The sequence below is a fragment of the Sminthopsis crassicaudata genome, chromosome 4 (assembly GCF_048593235.1).
Source record: "Sminthopsis crassicaudata isolate SCR6 chromosome 4, ASM4859323v1, whole genome shotgun sequence".
NCBI lineage: Eukaryota > Metazoa > Chordata > Mammalia > Dasyuromorphia > Dasyuridae > Sminthopsis > Sminthopsis crassicaudata.
The window spans coordinates 61,432,772-61,453,441 of record NC_133620.1 but is presented as its reverse complement, the minus strand read 5'-3'; the positions used below and the strand labels follow the sequence as shown (position 1 = coordinate 61,453,441).

Sequence of the window (20,670 nt, the reverse complement as noted above, 5' to 3'; positions counted from 1 at the left end):
AGGAAAAGGGACCTATTCACTCAACAGTGTGGAAAAGTAATTTTTCTGTAAGATCTCTGTTAATATATATTTAAATTTGCAAACTTATGCTTGTAGAGGAAATCCATGGTATAAAGACAAAATATTCCATGAATTTTATATAGCTGACTATAAGTATTTGTAAAAATACAGACCTTTAACAGTAAATATGAAAAAAAAAACATTTTTCGTGCACACATATTTATCATCATAATTACTTATTACAAAAACATCATTGATAAGATTACTTTTGCAGATTCAGAAAGGGTAGGAAAGGAGATGGAGAAGACAAATGCTTACAATTTCCCAATGTTTATTAATGATAATACTGTCATTCAACAAATATTCATGAAGTATTTACTATGCCAAGCACAGATTAGTACTGTGCTAAGCACTGCAATATATACAGTTGAAATAAAATAGTTCCTGTTCTTAAGGAACTTGTATTCTAATTGGGGGAGTGTCAGGTGGTATACCATCCAGAGGTACAGTTCCACCTCTGAGAGGGGCAGTTCACACCAGCATAATAATAAATCAGTTTTATTGGGGGAACTTACTTTCTTTTTTTTTTCTCCTTTTTTATTATAGATTTTTATTTACAAGATATATGCATGGGTAATTTTTCAGCATTGACAGTTGCAAAACCTTTTGTTCCAACTTTTCCTCTCCTTCCCCCCACCCTCTCCCCAGATGGCAGGTTGACCAATACATGTTACATATGTTAAAGTATAAATTAAATACAATATATGTATACCGTCTATACAATTATTTTTCTGTACAAAAAGAATCAGACTTTGAAAAAGTGTACAATTAGCCTGTGAGGGGAAACTTATTTTCAAAGTTGGTCCTGGGCAATGGTAGAGCAGAAGTAGATTTCTACACCAATCCTGGGCCAGGCTTTCTATATAGAAACAGCTCAAAGAAGGCATAGAGCTAAGAAATGGTCTAGGGTCACATGAAAGTTTCTCCGCAGAATGTTTTGCTGTTTACGATAACCGTGATACCCCAAGTCACAATATAGACTCTTGCTCCCACTATGTACTCTACTCCCTGTGACTTGCTCATACATTCTTTCTAATAGTATCTTCTGCCAAGGATCCATGAGAGTTAGATCAGTGATTCAATTATCACAGTGAAAGCAAAAGAACACATCAATTAGCTACACTAGAGACACAATCCACAACATCAAAAGAAGCACAATCAGGGAAATAACATAACCAACAGGAAAATTAGCTTTTATAGTTTTCTTCCACCTTATTCCAATTGCAGCGATGACATTAGGTAAAGTATAACACTTTTACAACAATTATCTTGGAAAAATTAATGCCACTAACAAATCACTTTTGTATAACACATCTTTGTTTAATTATCATTCAAATAATAATAATATTCTTCAGGAACAGCTAATCACACCTAAATTCAAAACTCAGAACAAAATAATGAGATTTTACCTTAAATAGTAACTTTTGCCAATTATAGTGAGAACTAGATACAATTATCATTACTCTCCTGTTATTTATTGCATTTGTCAATAAAAATTTACCAGACTTCAAACAAACATAAAATGATTTCATTTAATATCTTTCTCTTGTTCTTTTTTTCCTTTTCCACAAATTTAAAATCATTCTGGCATAAAATTCAGCAATCACATTTTGGAAATCCACTGAACAGTGAATCTATTAACTACAAATCATCTCATAAGTCACTACTAGATTATAAACAAATTTGTAAATTATTCCCTCCTTTTCAAAGAATGCATGAAGAGATACCATAATTTTAATAAATCAATTCATTGTTTAGGAATTTCACAACCTTAATAAGCTTTTTTTCCAGGCTGATAAGTCTATGCAAATCATTGTAAGTTTATAAACAAGGTGATTCTATAAGATCTATTCTTATACCTTTTCCCCTACAGTAATTACCAAAACTCCCCTTCCCCCATACACAATAATTTTCCTAGTCCCTATTGAGCTTCATTACTCAATTGTAACCTTACCTGGGAGGATCCCCCCGCCCCCAACTATAACAGTTTGTCTATGGGGATAAGTCTTGCTCCTGTTTCCTTTTAGATGCTGGTATTCCAATGCAAATACATGCCAAGTTATTTACTGCTAGTGCTTTTTTATTTAAGTGTACAGTCAAAAATTTAAAGTGATAGTCTTCCATTTTTACTTTTCCATTAGAATACATGAGACATCTTTTTTAGGCTTAGATTAAAACCCTTCAAAAACTTCATTTGTCTTAATTCTTTCATATTCTGATCTGATACTTCCATTAACTTATTCTTGGTTGTAATCTATCTCCTTTGCCCTCTGGAATATCATATTCCAAGCTCTCCAGTCCTTTCATATAGAAGTTGCTAAATTTTATGGTATCCTGACTATAGCTCCATGATATTTGGATTGTTTTTTTCCTGGCTTCTTGAAATATTTTCTCATAATTGGAGCTTGGAATTTGGCTACATAATATTTCTTGGAGTTTTCATTTTGTATCTCTTTCAGGCAGTGATAGGTGGATTCTTCTACTTGACCCTCTGGTTTTAGGACATAAGGACAGTTTTCCTTGATAATTACTTGAACTATGATTGCTATCCTGGTTTGTTTTTACTTCCTCTGAAGTATAATGGTTTTTCCTCTGATCCCTTATTTCAGCTTGTGTGAATCTTTATTTTTTGTGTGTATTTCTTGTAAAGAACTTATTGTTGTAGTCAACTTTCACACCCATTCTGCTATTCTCTTCCCTTTTATGGGTGAAGTCATCCCATTCATATTTACAATTATAATTGTTAATTGTGTATTTCTTTTCATCCTATTTTCTTGTATTTTCCTTTTTCTTTTCCTTCCTATTTTCTTATATTTCCCTTTTTCTTCCCCCCTCCAATCTCCTCTTTCAAAAGAGGAAGAGAGTTGTGAGTAAGAGTCAGGCTCTACTCCAGTTTTGATGCAATATGCTTCAGTAACTCTGACCTGCCCTCTTTCCCTCACCCAAAGCCAAGCACAGGTTCTTACCCTTCCCCCTCCCCCAGTCCTTTCAAACCCCTCTTGGAAATTAACTCTTTATAGTTGTTTTTCTTTTTTTGAACCAATCCCTTCCCTCAATCTATAATTCTTCTTATTCTCTCATCTCAACTCTTATTCTTTTTTCTCTGTTTAATGGTATCCAGATCTATGTATTCTCCCCTCCTATGACCAATTCAGAAAGTGAATGAGATTTAAATGTTGTCCATTTCCTCTTTCCCTTCTTACTAGTTTGTAGTTTTCTACTTACAAACTCCAATTAAACATATTTTCCCACTTTCTGCCTCCCTTTTCTTTATTCTTTTAAGATGAGAAAAATAATATAAACACTCCTAAGCTTACTTCTTATCAAATTCCTTTTATGATCCCTGATGATATTATGTCTCTGAGGGTACATAAGCATTACCTCCATATATTATGATGTAAAACAACTCATTCTTTTTTTAGTCTCTTGATTGTTTGCTCATATTTACCTTTTCATCTCTCTCTTGATTTCTTTATATCTAGCCCTGTTTCTTTCATCAGGATGTTTAGAAGTCTTCTGTTTCACTAAATATTTATTTCCTCCCTTCCTGGATTATACTTAGGAATTTCATAATCTTAATAAGCTTTTTCCCAGGCTGATAAGTCTGCAGGTCATTGTAAGTTTATAAACAAGGTGATTTTACAAGATCTATTTTTATACCTTTTCCCCTATAGTAATTACCAACCTCTCCCCCCCTTCACACACACACACACACACACACACACACACACACACACACACACACACACACTAATTTTCCCAGTCCCTATTGAGCTTTATTACTCAATTGTAGCCTTTACCTGGGAGGATTTTTTCCCCTAACTATTACAGTTTGTCTATGGGGAATAAGTCTTGCTCCTATTTCTTTTGGATACTGGTATGCCAATGCAAATGCATGCCAGGTTATTTGTTGCTACACTTTTTTTTATTTAAGTGTAGAGTCAAAGATTTAAAGTGATAGTCTTCTATTTTTACTCTTCTTTTAGGATACATGAAACATTTTTTAAGCTCTCTCTCATAGTTTAATGCACCAGATTAAGGATTGGTTGGGGAAATTTGAGGAAAACAAATCACTGTGAGTAATTTTCTAGCCCAAGTCAGCATAAGGAGACAACAAAGAGGTCTGCAGACACTTGGGACAGGATATTACCATGGGCACTGAGTATTCTAGTGAATGAACTAAACAAGACTGTGCTTACCACTCTGACAAGAAGTTCCAGATCCAGTAGAGAGGAGCCTAATTTTTGGCAGGGACCAGAGCAAGTACTCCCTAGCAGTTCAGTAGTTTATTCCCTAGAGCTGGGTGATAAATCCAGTACAAACTACTACTTGTAACAGTGGTACAGGGTCTCTCTATGTTTGGGAGTTGGGGAAAATTTTTTTTATTTTTACCTTGCTCCAGAGATAGCTCTGTATTAAAGAGATATTGTGAAGGGAGAAATAACATATTTAGAAATTCACTGGATATAGAGAGTAAAGGAGAGAAAAGAGTCAAAAAATGACTTTAAGGACTTGGTACCTAGAAGATTGGTGGGAGCACTGACAGGAATAGGATGGAAGGCTGCTTTTTGTGACAGGGAGGGATGTGGGAAGGAAGGAAGATAATGAATTTGCTTTTAGTCAATGTTAAATATGAGTTAATTTCAAGAGGAAGAAGTAGAGATTTGCAATTGAGTAAGTTTAAGAAAAACTTTGAGACATTACTTTAAACAAGTTTCTTAATCTACCATCTTCAACTATAAAATAAAAAGATTATGGGATTAAGTGTACTCTGAGGTGCATTCTAGATCCATGATCCTATGGACTTGAGAAGAGTTTCTACTTAGAGGAGATGATTAAAATCATAAAGATGGATGTATTATTTAAAGTAAAGAGAAAGGAATTTAGAATAAGGAGATTGACACTTAAGGAATACATACATACAATGTGTACATCTGCACATGTATATGTGTGTGTGTTTAAATGTAAATTAGATGGACTTGATTATATATATAGCTATATATGTGTGTGTGTGTATACACACACACACACACACACACACACACACACACACACACATATATATACTTAGACAGGAAGTCTAGACACAGGTAGATATTCCAGTCCTGATTGTCTAGCTTGCCTTGTTATTTTGAGCCAGTTACTTCTCTGCAAAATTAAAAAATTGGATTAGATAGTCTCTGAGATTCCTGTGAGATCAAAGATTTTGCATATATATGTATATGTCTTCATTCACAATTTGACCACTAAGATTTTGTGTGTGTGTTCTTCAATATTCACAACTAAATTGTGTGACCTTTCAATTTTCCTTGGCACTATGGATACTGCTTTAGAGATATTTTTCTTCTTTTTACAGGTCTTTGTGCTATTTCTCTCCCAAGACAAATGGCAATGCAAAATGCTATTCTACACATACAAGAAGTGTTGGATAATGCAATTCTATTATCTAAAACAGAAAACATTTTGACAAATATTATTTGGTCCACAGTAGAAGACAAAACCAAAATCGAGTGCCCTACTGTTGTGAGTCGTGCTATTTTTTAAAAATAATGCTTCTCTTTTCTTTTCCTTAGTCTTGACTTTCTCTGTGTACTATGGAGTAATGAGTTAGTTCTGATGTCAGCACACTGAAAACTTTAATTAGTAATTTTGCTATTTGAGCAAAATGGATTAAGTGAAATTGGTCTTTGAGGAAAAAGGCTTGCCTGAAAAGTACCAATAGGTCAAATCTTCAGTGGCAAGACAGTGTTAGAGGAAAGTCAAAATTTGATGAATGGTAGTGTTTAATGTCCAGGGGGAAAATGGTGTATGCTAGACTTGGAATCATGAAAATCTGTATTTGAATTTTGCCTCACATTCATTCTTACTAGCTTCTTCATCTTTAATACGTGGTTAATAATAACAACTATTTCACAATATAATGTATATAACAAAGTAAGCAAAGCTTAAAATTCTATGTAAATTTTGGTTTTTATGGTTATATTGTATTAGTTTCATTGAGGTTCCAAGAGAAAATTATAGTTTTCTGTGGAGATGAAAGAAAAGATAGTTATTTGTAGAAATATCTGTCGAGCCTCTGATTTTCCACAAGCCTCCCTGGAGAGTATCTTCTTCATTACAATCACTGAAAAGAAGATTTCCTGTTCTGGGTAATACTTTGCATTTGAAGTGGATGCTCAATTTTAACACTTTGTATCTTTTGCTTTTTGTTGAGCACAAATGATTTGCCAATTTTCTCATTTTTATATAGCATATTTTAGATTTGTGCATACATGTCTTTATGGGTATCTTTTGTTTTTACATAAAAGTATGTTTACTTTTAAACATAGGTATTAGATGATTTTCCTTTAGAAAATCTTGACCTACCTCCAACAGATGAAGTTTTAATGGAAGAGGCCAGATTGCATGTAACCATAATACAGATGGTAAGGATTGCCCATAATAACCAGATTGATTGATTTTCTTCCTTTAAAGGTTTTTTGTTATTTAGCATTTTCAAGTGATCCAAAGTGTCTTTGAATACCAAATATTTGGTTTTGCTTTCAGAATTAATTTTAAGCCTATAATAGCTATAGAATATAAGGCTTATTAAAAATTCTAAGTAATTATATTTTTAAAGTTCAATTTTTATTTTATTTTCAGTTTTAAATTTTCTTACTCTTCCCTTGTCTTTCCCCGCCCATTGAGAAGGTAAGAAAAATAAAGCCAAAACAAATATGTACAGTTATGCAAAACAAATTTCCACATAAACCATATTGAAAAATAACTATTGTTTAAGTCCATCAGGTCTCTGTCTTGAGATAGCATATTTCAATTAGATTCTTTTTGGAATTGGGCTGGTTATTGTGTTCCTCAGAGTACCTAAAACTTTCAAAGATGATTGCCTTTTTAATTTTGTTATTATAGAGATTGTCTTGGTGTGGCTTACTTCATTTTGCATCAATTCATACAAGTCTTTTCAGGTTTTTCTGAAACCATTCCTTTCATCATTTCTTAAAACATAATAGTATTAGATAAAATTCACATATCATAATTGCTCAGCCATTCCTTAGTTAATGGGCATCCCATCAATTACCAATGCACTGCCACCACAAAGATGCTACTATAAATATTTTTGTATACATGGATCTTTTCCTCATAGCTTTGATATACTTGAGGTTTAGTCTTAGACATGTTATCAAAGGTCAAAGGGTATGCAGAATTTAATAACATTTTGGGTATAGTTCCAAATTGCTTTCCAGAATGGCTGGATCAATTAATAGCTTCACTGACAGCTCATTAAGTAAAGTACCTGTTTTCTCACAGCCAATCTAATATTTGTCATTTTCCCTTTTAGTTAACTTAGTCAATCTGATGTTTTGTTTTTGTTTTTTGTTTTTTTTTCTTTTTTTTCTTTTTTATGTAGTTATTGGCAACTTGATTTCTTTTTCTGAAAACTACCAATTCATATCTTTTGTTATTTTTGTTCAGTAATTTAAGTCATATTTGACTTTTCATGGCCCCATTTGGAATTTTCTTGTAAAAGATGGCCTGGTTTGGCCATTTCCTTTTTTCATATCCTTTCCTTATTTTATATCTTTTGTTGTTGCTGTTGCTATTGAGATTATTGCTGTTAGATCATGTCTGATACTTTGTGACCCCATTTGGAGACTCTTGGCAGAAATATTGGAGTGGTTAATCATTTTCTCCTTTAGCTCATTTTACAGATAAGGAACTAAGGAAAACAGGGTTTTGCTCACAATCACACAGCTAGTGTCTGAGGCTAGATTTGAGCTTAGCTTTTTTGACTCCAGTTCTAGCTCTCAATCCACTATGCCACTTAGTTGTGCCTTATATCATCTGGTCAATTATCAAATGGCTCTTATTCTGACAAAGTTGACTTTGTTCCCTAAATATCTTGGAAATGAGAGTTTTATCAGAGAAATTTGCTTTAAAAAGATTTCCTCTCCCTTTTCCTGCTTGTTTTCTAAGAATTTTAGTTGCATTGCTTTAACTCTGCAAAACCTGTTTAAAAATTTCACGTAATCAATATTGTTCATTTTATCTCCTATAAATATTATACCTCCTATATATTATACCTCTCTATCTTGTTATTTGGTCATGAATTCTTCCCCTAGTCATAGATCTGACAGGTAATTTCTTATATGCTTCGCTAATTTAATTAGGATGTCTTTTTTGTGTGTCATCTTCTCATTTGGAATTTTTTGATATATGGTGTTTATACTTGTTTATACCTAGTTTCTACCAGACTATATTCCAGTTGTTCCAACAGGTTTTTTTGAATAACCAGTTCTTGCCCCAATATCTGGAATCTTTAAGTTTATCAAACACAAAGTTATATGCTCATTTGCTTCTGTCTATTGTATACTTAATGTATTTCATTAACCAACTTCTTTATTTCTTACTTAGCACCAAATTGTTTTGACACTTACAGTTTTGTAGTGTAATGCTAGGCCTCATTCCTTCCCACTTTTCCCTCCATTTATTCCCTTGATGCTTTTTTTTTTTATCATTTTTTCTACTTTTATAAAGTCAACCTTTGGTAGTTTAATTGGAGTAGCACTGAATAAGTAAATTAATTTAGATAGAATTGTCATTTTTATTATATTGACTAGGACTATTTATAAGCAATTACTATTTCTTCAATTAATTAGATCTACATTTATTTCCACATAAACCATTTTTAATTGTGTTTACATAGTTTCTGTTTGTATCTTGACTGGTTGTAAGAGTTCTTTAAATGGGCTGGCACAGTGCAACAGGAAGTTTGAGTGGTCTGGAAGTAAGTTTCTGTGGCTAGGGACTGCCCCATGGGCGGGACTCTTGTCATGTTGAGATAGCTTCTTTTTTTTTAAATTTTTTAAAATTTTATAATAAAACTTTTTTTTTGACAGTACATTGCATGAGTAATTTTTTACAACATTATCCCTTACACTCACTTCTGTTCCAATTTTTCCCTTCCTTCCCTCCACCTCTTCCCCGGGGTGGCAGGCAGTCTTATATATGTTAGATATGTTATAGTATATCCTAGAAACAATATATGTGTGCAGAACCAAATTTCTTGTTGCACAGGAAGAATTGGATTCAGAAGGTAAAAATAACCTGGGAAGAAAAACAAAAAAAATAGTTTACACTCATTTCCCAGTGTTCCTTTTCTGGATGTAGCTGGTTCTGTCCATCACTTATCAATTGGATCTGAATTAGATCTTCTCTTTGTCGAAGATATCCACTTCCATCAGAATACATTCTCATACAGTATCATTGTTGAAGTGTATAATGATCTCCTGGTTCTGCTCATTTCACTCAGCATCAGTTGATGTAAGTCTCTCCAAGCCTCTCTATATTCATCCTGCTGGTCATTTCTTACAGAGCAATAATATTCCATAACATTTATATACTACAATTTATCTAATCTATTTCTCTCCAATTGATGGGCATCCATTCATTTTCCAGTTTCTAGCCACTACAAAAAGAGCTGCCACAAACATTTTGGCACATACAGGTCCCTTTCCCTTCTTTAGTATTTCTTTGGGATATAAGCCCAGTAGTAGCACTGCTGGGTCAGAGGGTATGCACATTTTGATAACTTTTTGGGCATAATTCCAGATTGCTCTCCAGAATGGTTGGATTATTTCACAACTCCACCAACAATGCATCAGTGTCCCAGTTTTCCCACATCCCATCCAACATTCATCATTATTTTTTTCTGTCATCTTAGCCAATCTGACAGGTGTGTAGTGGTATTGAGATAGCTTCTTAATGGGTGACAGCTCCCTCTCTGATTGGCTGTGTGAGTGACCTCACAGACCCTTTTTAAGCCCACTGCTAGTAGGAGGTCAATCTCTTTATCCTGGGGTAGCCAAAACGAATGGATGGATAGCTGAGAGAGAGGTAAGGAGCTTGATAGTGAACACATGGGTTTCCAGACCTTGTGTTCACTAGGGAGTTAACAAGTCAGGGCAATATGTGAGCAAGTATATTAAAGGCTATAAGTTTGCACATGGCGTTCTTGAGCTCGCTATCAGTTATTAAGCTACAATTCAAGCAATTGTAGCCAGAGGTCTCTGAAGATTTCAGAGGAGGCAAATTGGGTAGAATTAGACAACACTGCAAAGGTCAGTGGCCAGAGAGACTCTGATGCCCTGGGAATTAGGAGAGACTGGCAATGTGAAGTATCGAATAAATAAAATAAAATGATATTTTACAATTAGTGGTCTTCCAAATATTTTGTTGTTGTTCAGTTGCTCAGATATGTCCTACTATTTGTGACTCCATGGACCATAGTATGCCAGATCCTTCTATCCTCCACTATTTTTTGAAGTCTGTCTAAATTCCAGTTTATTGTTCCCACAACATTATCCAGATCATTCTCTTCTATCTCCTTCTTCTTTTGCCTTCAAAATTTCCCAACATCAAGATTTTTTTCCCAAGGAGCCCCATCTTCTCATTATGTGGCCAAAGTATTTAAGTTTCAATTTCAATATCTGTCTTTCCAATGAACATCTTGAATTATTGACTGATTTGACTTCCTTACTGTCCAAAGGACTCTGAAAAGTCTTTACTACCATAATTTGCAAGGGTCAATTCTATGGCAATTAGTTTTCCTTATAGTCTAACTTTTGCAGTTTGCCTTTGCTATAGGAAAAATCATAGCTTTGACTATCTGGAACTATGAAATGTCTGTATTTTTTAGCATGCTGTCCAGATTTGCCATACAGAGCTTTCTTCTAGGAGTAAGCATCTTTTATTTTGATGGATACAGTCATCATCTGCAGTGATCCTTGACCCCTAAAATATAAAATCTGATATTGGTTCCATTTCTTCTCCTTCTATTAGTCAGAAAGTAATGGAACCATTTACCAACATCTCAGTTTTTCTTATGTTAAACTTCAAACCTCTTTTACCCTTATCATGAAACTTCTTAATTCTTCTTCACTTTCTTCCATCCAAGTATTTTATACTACAATTATATTAAATGAAATTAACCATTCTATCTTTTTCTGTTGGATATTGTTAATCATTTATATTTTATAATTAATTCATAGATTTCAATGCTTTTCTACATGGAGAATTATCATATTGTCCCAGAATAAAATCACCCCTTGATTCCATTATAAAAATGAACAAAATCAAATTGGTTAGTTAAAAAAATTTTTTTTACCTAATTTTATTTCATTTTTTTCCTAAACCAGGTGATTTAAAAAATTATTTGACAAAACAGAAAAGAAAAAAAGAAAATTAATACAAGACAAAATAAAGCAAAACAAAAGAGAACATTGTCATGTGCCCAATAGAATGTCAGGAAGGATTCAAAATATAAATCAACAAATTACCAGATCAAATAGAAGAAATTATATTAATGAATGTCCATTTTTTTCTTAACTTCCTTGTAAATGGTTCTTTGGTTCTCTGCTGCATACATTATTTACTTTATTCTTTTTTTCCCTGTTGCATTTTCCCTATCCCCAAGAAAGCTATAGTTAAGAAAAGATATTTATGCATACTATGTAGCTACACATACACACATATATACACACAAAGCTATCATTTCTAATACAGGATAGAATAGTAAAGATGATCGTGGGCAACCTTGTTTTACCCTTGATTTTATTGGGAATAGTTCCAGTTTGTCCCCATCAGATATGATGCTTGATGATGGTTTTTAAGAGATAATACTGATCATTTTAAGGAAAAATCCACTTTTTCCTATAGTCTCTAGTGGTTTTCTTTTCTTTTTAAACAGGAATGGATGTTGGATATTACCAAATGTTTTTTCTGCATCTATGGAGATAATAATCTGTTTTTCATTAGTTTGGTTATTGATAAGGCCAGTTTTTTAATAGGCATAAAGAGTGATAGTATCATGCACACACATTATCTTTTCTATTCCTGCTGATTCTTTGCTTTAATTCTACTCTTTAACTTGCCTTGCTCCCACCCAAAGATCCCTCCCTTTGTTATGCCAGTTTCCTGACTTGCTCTACCTTAGTTTCCTTGGTAGTTCTGCCTCAATTTCCCTGAATTGTTCTGCTTCAGTCCCTCTGGTTGCAATTCCCTTTCCTTCCTGACCATTAGGACTGATATAACTTAGGGCTGGTTACTCTAGGGTCCATAAACTGTAAATGTTTAATTTCAGATAAGGGGAAGATCTTCTATTTCTGACATCCTGGCTCCTATGTCTTCCTAAGTTATCAAGAATTTATGGTCCTCACCCCCAACCTGTCAGATACAAATTTATGGTCTGTTCACCAGTGCTATATCCTCACCCCTCTGCCTTTGTCTCTTCTGATCACTCGAGTCCTGGAATTCTTCCCTCATTGCTGAATGCTTTGAGACTCGAGTCCCATTCAGTCTGCTGGGATCGACATGGATCCTGTTTTGACCCCAGACAATCTCTCCCTCTGAAACAAAATATTAAAAATTCTCTAATCTCCATCTTTCCTCAATTTATCCAGCATTACACCTTGTCTTCTTCCCTTACTCTTTTCTTCCCTATCTGCCTATCCCTCCACCTTTCTTTCTTTATTGATTTTGAAGGGTGTTATACCATTCATGGTATATGTGTAGGGTTGCCTATTTAACCCATTTCTGATGTGAGTAGGTTTTTAGAACTACGAGGAATTCTTCCCCCCCCCCATAAAGCCTCTATGTTTATTCTTCCTCTTATTTGTATAACATGAATACTATTTTTACCTTAACTCTGCCAATCTTTCTTTTGAGCTATCCTATTGTTGATGTGAATCTCAAACATATAGTATATGTTTCCTATGTAAAAGAAAACATAAACATTTTGTCCATGTTTAAACAATTTGTCCATGTTGAGTTCCTTAAAACTGATTGTTTATATTGGCTTTTATATGTTAAATTTAGATTTGATGGATAGAAAGTCCTGAAAATCTGCAAGTTCATTGAATATCCATTTTTTCTCATTCAAAATTATAGGTAATTTTTCTGGGTATGTATTTTTGGCTGTAGGTCTAGTTCTTTTGATTGTCAGTAAATATGATTCCAGGACCTGTGGTCTTTTATTTTAGTTGCTGATAAATCTTGTACAATTCCAATTATAGCTTCAGCATATTTGAATTCTTTTTATTTATTTATGTGTTTCTTGCAAAATTTTCTCTGTTTGCTTGGGGTTTCGAAATTTGGCAATAATATTCCTATGTGTTTTCTAAAAAGTATCTCTTTGAGGTGGCGATCGATAGATTTTTTTTTTTTTTCCTTTTTCCTTTCCCCTTATGTTCTATCATTCCAGGACAATTTTCTTGGATTACTTTCTTCCATTATTGCATCAAAGCTCTCTTTTTTTGGTCACAATTTTCTGACAATCCAATTATTCTTATATTTGCTCTTCTTGATCTGATGTCTAGAGTTGTCATTTTTCTTATGTTTCATATTCTGTTCTATTTTCTCATTCTTTATAATCTATTTTGCCATTTCTTGATTTCTCATAACATCACTGGCTTCCCCTTGTCCAATTCTAATTTTCAAAGGATTATTTTCATTTTTGCATCTGTAACTCTGTACTTGTTTTGAATCATTGTGTTGCTAAGATGAACTAAATTAGTCATAGTTGATCATCATACAATCTTGTTGAGACCGTGTACAATATTTTTCTGGTTCTGCTCATTTCACATTGCAAAGTGAAGGCTTTCTAGATTCTATAAGGCTTTCTAGATTTTTCTGAAATCTGACTATTCATCCTTTCTTTTTGCACAAAAGTATTTCATTACATTCACATACCACAGCTTGTTCAGCCATTTCACAATTGATAGGCATTCCAACAATTTTCAATATTTTGCGACCATGAAAAGGGCTACTATAGATATTTTTGCACACTTGGTCCTTTCTCCTTTTTAAGTGATCTCTTTGGTATACAGATCTAATAGTAGACAGGTCAAAGAATTGTAGAGTTTGGTTGGTTTCAAATTACTCTCCAGAATGGTTGGATCAGTTCACAAATCCACCAATAATGCATTAGTGTCCAAGCTTTCCCACATTTCCTTCAACACTTATCATTTTCCTTTTTTGTCACATTGGGCAATTGGATAAGTGTGAAGTGGTACCTCAGTTTTAATTTGCTTTTTTAAATCTAATCAAAAGTTATTTAGACTATCTTCATATGCCTATTGTTAGTTTTGATTTTTTATCTGAATATTACCTGTTTATATTTCTTGACCATTTATTAATCGAGAAATAGCTTGCATTTTTATAAATTTGACTTAATTCTCTGTATATTTGAGAAATTAGGTATTTATCAAAAATACTTGTAAAGATTGTTTCCCACCTTTCTACTTTCCTTCTACTCTTGATTGAATTGGTTTTGATTATACAAAACCTTTTTAATTGAATATAATCAAAATTGTCTAGTTTACATTTAGTAATGCTATTTCTTGTTCATTGTGAACTTTTCCCTTTCCCATAAATCTGACAGGTAAATTATTTCTTGATCTTCCTAACTTGCTAATAGTGTCTAATATTCTATTTAACCCCACCCCCCTTAATTTCTTTCTTGTTATTTTTTGTTTGGATTTATCAAGTTTTGAGAGTATAGTTTTACTGTTTATTTCTTACTGTAACCCACTTAATTTCTCCTTTAAGAATTTGGATGTTATATACCACTTGTTGAATATATATGTTTAGTATTGATACTGCTTCATTGTCTAAGGTACCTTTTTTGGCAAGATAGCATTTCCTTATCTCTTTAATTAGGTCTATTTTTGCTTTCACTTTGTCTTATATCAAAAACTTTTTTTTTTTTTTAAGTCAGCTGAAGTGTTATAGATTCTGCTCCAGCCTTTTACCTTTACTATGTGTGTGTGTCTCTGTAAACATCCTGTAATCATCATATTGTAGGATTCTGGTTTTTGATTCATTGTGCTATCCAATTCTGTTTTATGGGAGACTTCATCCCATTCACATTCACAGGTATGATTACTACCTGTATTTATTTCCCTCCACCCTATTCATATTTGTGAGACCCACAGGGGACCCTCCTGACTGGTGTTGGGGTAGGGAGCAGTTGGTACTGCTGGAGGCTGTAGGAGTCTGGCAGTTTACCTGGGGCTGATTGTGGGTCTTAGTGGTGATGACTGGTGTGTGCTGAGGCTCAGAGGGGTGGCGATTCACTGCTTACTCCACCATCTTGGGTCTCAGAAGTCAAATCCCCAAATTGATTAGTTTTTGAAGGCGATATTATTATTAGAAGTCTTCAAAAATTATGTGACCTTACTGATGTGGATAGTCTTTCCACCAGTGTAGATCACAACCCATCTGTGGTCTTCACATATTGTGGGATTCTTGCCCATTTTGTCCATTAAATACTCTATAGATGATTTATCTCCAGAGTATAGTGGAAACCTTCCTGCAGGTTCTTAATAATAGTAAGCATTTCTATAGCACTTTTAGGTTTACAAGCCACTTACCAGATATTATCGAATTTTATCCTCACAACCTGGGAGGGAGGTGTTTTTATTATTATCATCCCCATTTTACAGATAACGAAACTGAGGTTAAGTGACTTACCCAGAGACATACAGCAAGAAGGGAGTAAATTTAATTGGGCCAAATTTGACCTCAGGTGTTTCTGAATCCATGCCCAATGTTTCATTCACTGTATCACCTATCACCATCCTATTATTTCAGTACCATGATCTCTTAGTAGATGACTAGCTTACCTAACTGTTCAATGGTACATTTCCTGGATGTCATAGCTTTTTTACATTAATTCATATGCACAAGTCATTATGGATGTTTAACTTGCATCTCCCATGCCTCTTTCAACATCACCCTTAGGCTCACTTGTAATTTAGATTCTTTGGAGATTGTGGTGTTCCATGGTTCACCCACTTTTACCAGTGCAGTCAGTGTTGATTTTAAGTGATGATTTTATTATTTTATGGAGTAGCTTGGGATTGTTAAAAGTGACCAGTTTTCTAGAGGAATTCACTCTCAAACGTCAGCTAAGTGCTATAGTGATACAGCACAGGAAAACCTTACTCCCTGGACAAGTCAGTTAACCTCAGTTTGCCTCAGTTTTTCCATCTGTAAAATAGGGGTAATAATAGTACTTTATTACCTACCTCACAGGACTATTTTATGGACCAAGGAGATAAGAGTTATATCTTTGAAAATTTATAAGTACTATATAAATGCTGACCATTGTTATTGTGACCATCTTTTCTCTTTTTTCAAGTGTGAGTCTAGTTCTTTGTTCATTTCTAGTGACTGTCTAACATATGTGTACTAATACAAAGGGCTAATTAAATGGAATGCCCATTTAGTTCCACATCCTGGTCTAGGTAACAGGCATTTTTTATCTATCACTAATTTAGTAATAATATGCCACTTCCCATCCAGTCATCCAATGGCTAGCCCATCCAGGTCATTTTACCATATAGTGCTATTGCTTCTCCCTACCTACACTAGCACCTTCTACACTAGACCTTAGTCTCAACACCCTGAGCTTCTTGATTGCATTCAGACTTACCGAATTTTGCAAGACAAATAAAAATATATTCTAGATTCTTTCTTCTATCCTCATTTTTGCTACAGGGATTGTGATCCAGAGGCTTGTCAAACAGGTCTGACTTGTTATCTTGATTACCTCCCAAGATGCCTTGATAGCATGACCAATAGAAGCATATCCCTTAGAGTTATCATCTCACATTGATTTTTTTCCTGCATCTTCAAAGGACTTACAAGAGTCACAAAGGAGGCAATCCTTCTCTGGCTACCATGACTACTAAAAGGATGAGAGGATTTTTTTATTGACTGCTTTTAGATGTTACTTTTGCTCCTCAACCTTCTCTTTGTCATGGCAACAGGATGGAGAGTGTTACAGAAAGAACTTGAATTTATTTCAGTATTTTATTGGCCTAAATAGCTCCAGAGAGAAGTGATGAGACTTTAACTTGTAATGAAAAACAAAGCTAAAATCTAGCCCAGAAACACTAACTTCTTCATTATTAGTAAGGCACATCCATTTCTTTTTTCATCCTTTTGATCCTTGTAGTCCTTCTTCCTGATACGTCCTCTCCAAATGTTCCTCATTGCCCTAGATGTCCTATTTCTGTTGTTTCTATTTATTAGAATATCTTTATTGTGGCCTTGCACAAAGCTAATCTAGCACTGAACATAAATTCCTCCATTATTCTGGTGAAAGTTTTGACTGTGTTTACATATTGATGCCTTACTTTACTTCACAGTAACTTCAACCTGGTGCCTTCTAATTTGGTTTTGTGGTTTTCAGGGCTTTCTGTTGGTGTCTAGTAATTTCTGTTGGATTAGTTTTTTTATTTTTAAAGATAATGGGGAAATAATGAAGTTGTAGAATCCTAAAGTAATAACAGTAACACCGATTCTAGCAAGGTTATTTCTAAATATTATTAAGGTTCACTGAAGTGGGCAATACTGGCTCAAGTCTCTCAGTCTAGTTTCGCCTTTATTGAAAGTTTTATTGAAATGTTTTATTATCATATTCTTTAGGTATTTTTAATTGTAAAAGTATGAATTAGGATTGTAGATAGCTAGCTATTTGTGATAGGTGAAATTGGATTTGCCAATTTTAAAATGGGGAGAGAAAGTTTATCTACTCTGAACATAGGAGTAAGAATGAGGAATTCTCAAGATGTCAATATAACAGCCACAGTGAAATGCAAAGAGGGAGTCTAGCCTAGACCTAAAAGGTAGATTGAGAGGTAAAGAGGTCAGACTTTACCCAAGAGGACAGCTGGATTTAATCAGTAATGGGTGAGTGTGCACCTTTCACTACTAATAAGGCAGGAGGGCTAGGATCAGGACAACCTTGAGTTTAGTTTGACATCAAGAATGGAAACAAATTGAACTTTGGAAATAGTGCTATCTTTTAATTTTTTAATCTTCAATCTTTTTTTTAAAATCTCTCTGACCATCTATTTTAAAAAAAATCTATATAGTAATTATAAAAAATAAATCCCAATTATTAAGTTAAACTAATGGGACGATCACATTCCTAACTGTCTTTTGGGCAACAATATCTCCTAGAAGCTATTAGGATGGGAGAAAGGGGAAAAGAGAGAGAGAGAGGAGAGGAGAGGAGAGGAGAGGAGAGGAGAGGAGAGGAGAGGAGAGGAGAGGAGAGGAGAGGAGAGGAGAGGAGAGGAGAGGAGAGGAGAGGAGAGGAGAGAGTGTAGAGGGATGGAGGAAGGAAGAAGGGAAGGAAGGAGGGAGGGAAGGAAGGAAGGAAAAGAAGGAAGGAAGGAAGGAAAAGAAGGAAGGAAGGAAGGAAGAAAGAAAGGAAGGAAGGAAGGAAGGGAGGGAGGGAGGGAAGGAAGGAAAAGAAGGAAGGAAGGAAGGAAAAGAAGGAAGGAAGGAAGGAAGAAAGAAAGGAAGGAAGGAAGGAAGGGAGGGAGGGAGGGAAGAGAGTAGGGAGAGAGGGGGAAGAAGGGAGAGAGGGGAGGGAAAAGGAGGGAAGAAGAGGGAGGGGGGAGAAAGAGGATATAGGAAATAATGAGTAAGGAAAAAAAAACCTTGCTTAGGATAATCTGGAGTTTAGCTACAAGGGCTGTCCTATTTATGCCTGGATTATTCCCTTATATAGTATCCATCTCTACATTCAATAGCTAAATAAAGAAAGATTCACAAAACTATGCAACATTTCTAGTTCCTTGATTTATTTCTCACTCAATTAAAAAAAACATGTGTTGACTCATGGCATGCTGGTTATGTGCTAAGCATTATGATATGTTCCAGAGATACAAAGATAAAAATAAAACTATCTCTGATCACAAAGGGCTTACATTTTATTTAGATGATGAGGGGTACTTCTTAGTTTAGTACCTCATAACATTCTTTTATTGGGTTAAGACTGCAAGCATATGAAATTCATCCTCTTTGTTTTGTTAGTAATTAGTGTTATTTAAATTGATGTTTAGAGTAGCTTTGAAACACAATATAAAGAAGGAAGCCTCTCAGAATCTGCAGCCCGTATATTAATTGGAGCATCCAAAAGTTATGGGACCATCCAAGGAAAGTAAGTCTTCCATTTATATAATGTTTTAATCCTTAATCAACTGTATGTCTCCATAAAATGGAATATAATAATACAATACTGACTTGGGTTTTAGTAAGGAACATACTTTGTGTATTGAAAAGCAGATGACTGTCATGAATAAGGTAAGTCATTTACATGGATATCAGAGCATCTTTAGTATTAGAGAAATCATTTTGAGGAGTTGTTCCCTATGGCCTCGGTATGGGAAAGCTGTTAGCTAGAGATTTTCTCTAACTTTCTACCAGAGGATTTATTGCGGAGAGAACTTTTACAAATGCATTTATGGGGCCATGCTTTTCCCTGGAGAAGTATGATCAGCAGACAACCTCAGACTTACTGGGATAAAGGTGGATGCAACAGTTGTGAGAGGGTTTTCCTCTAGAGTTCATGCTTGACTGTATTTTGGGGAAATCATGCTGGAGATGAAACAAATGAATCTAATTAACAAAGGAAGGGCTTCTGCTACATACGGCAGGAGGGAGAAACCAATCTGGATCAGAAAAACAGAACAGGTTGAAAATTTTATAATCACCTGACCTTGATGCCATGTTCTTCTTCACTAAAGATGTTTTGACAACCTGGCTGAAAGCATCATGCTAAAAAGCATGGGAGCAAATACACATCATTGCTTCCCTCCATTATTACTGGGAAACTGGGAGGGTATCATCCATTATTCAGAATCTGTGTGAGCTTGCTGTCATGGAACTGACATACAATAGTGATAAACTTCTTTGGGCAACTAAATTTTGACATAATTTTCCATAAACTTCCAGGACCAATAATATCAAAGGCCTTCATCAGGCCTGAAAACGCTGTGTACAGATCTCTGTTTTGCTTTTGGCATTTATTTCTCCTGGAGATGCTCCTGGGCAGTAAACATTATATAGATGCTGCTTTGACTCTTTCTGAAGCCACATTGGTCCTCAGGTAGATGACACTCTTCCAGTGAAGGAGTGGCTTCTTAAGGAGGACTTTGGCAAGAATCTTGCCAGCAGTGACTAAGAGAGAGACCTCCTTGTAACGGTCACAAGACAATCTATTTTCTTTACCTTATAGAGATGGACAATGGAAGAATCCTTGAAATCCTCAGGGATGACTTTCTCTTGACATAGAATTAGGAAAATTTCAGTAAATTTTTGTATGAATAATAGATCCCCACCTTGTAAATGTCAGCATTTACAGCTGAAACAGAGTCAGCACAAGGTGTTTTGTCATAGGAGAGGAGTCTTGATGGCATTCAAAACTTCTTTTTCAGTTGGAAATATAGTCCAGAGAAGAATTAGCTTCAACTTGGAAGTAAACAGTCAGTGACTTCAGTATTGATTGATAATGGTCTGCTGGAAACACTATGGAAGTGTTCAGCTCAGTTCCAGGATCATGTTCCTCTCACTAACCAATGTGGCAGCACTGACTAATTGAGATGCATCATAGATCTTTGGTCCGTAAATAACCTTCAGAGCATTATAAAAATGCTTTGGATTGTTACTAACGGGATAAAACTGAATTTCTTCTGCATTCTTACTGAGTCAATGGTAATCCTGCATCTCTCCAAGCTTCATTTGTATTTTACTTTTAAT

The 20,670-nt window shown here is 34.7% G+C and overlaps 1 protein-coding gene across 1 annotated transcript in view; it reads left to right on the top strand.

Annotated features, from left to right (window-relative positions):
* SLC9C2 (solute carrier family 9 member C2 (putative)) overlaps positions 1-20,670 on the top strand; it is a 105,281-nt gene that overhangs the window by 30,088 nt on the left and 54,523 nt on the right. Inside the window, exons 12-14 of the mRNA XM_074308373.1 lie at positions 5,417-5,583; positions 6,390-6,485; positions 18,975-19,072. Of these exons, the coding sequence (XP_074164474.1) occupies positions 5,417-5,583; positions 6,390-6,485; positions 18,975-19,072 (361 nt within the window). The remainder of the gene's footprint in view (positions 1-5,416; positions 5,584-6,389; positions 6,486-18,974; positions 19,073-20,670) is intronic.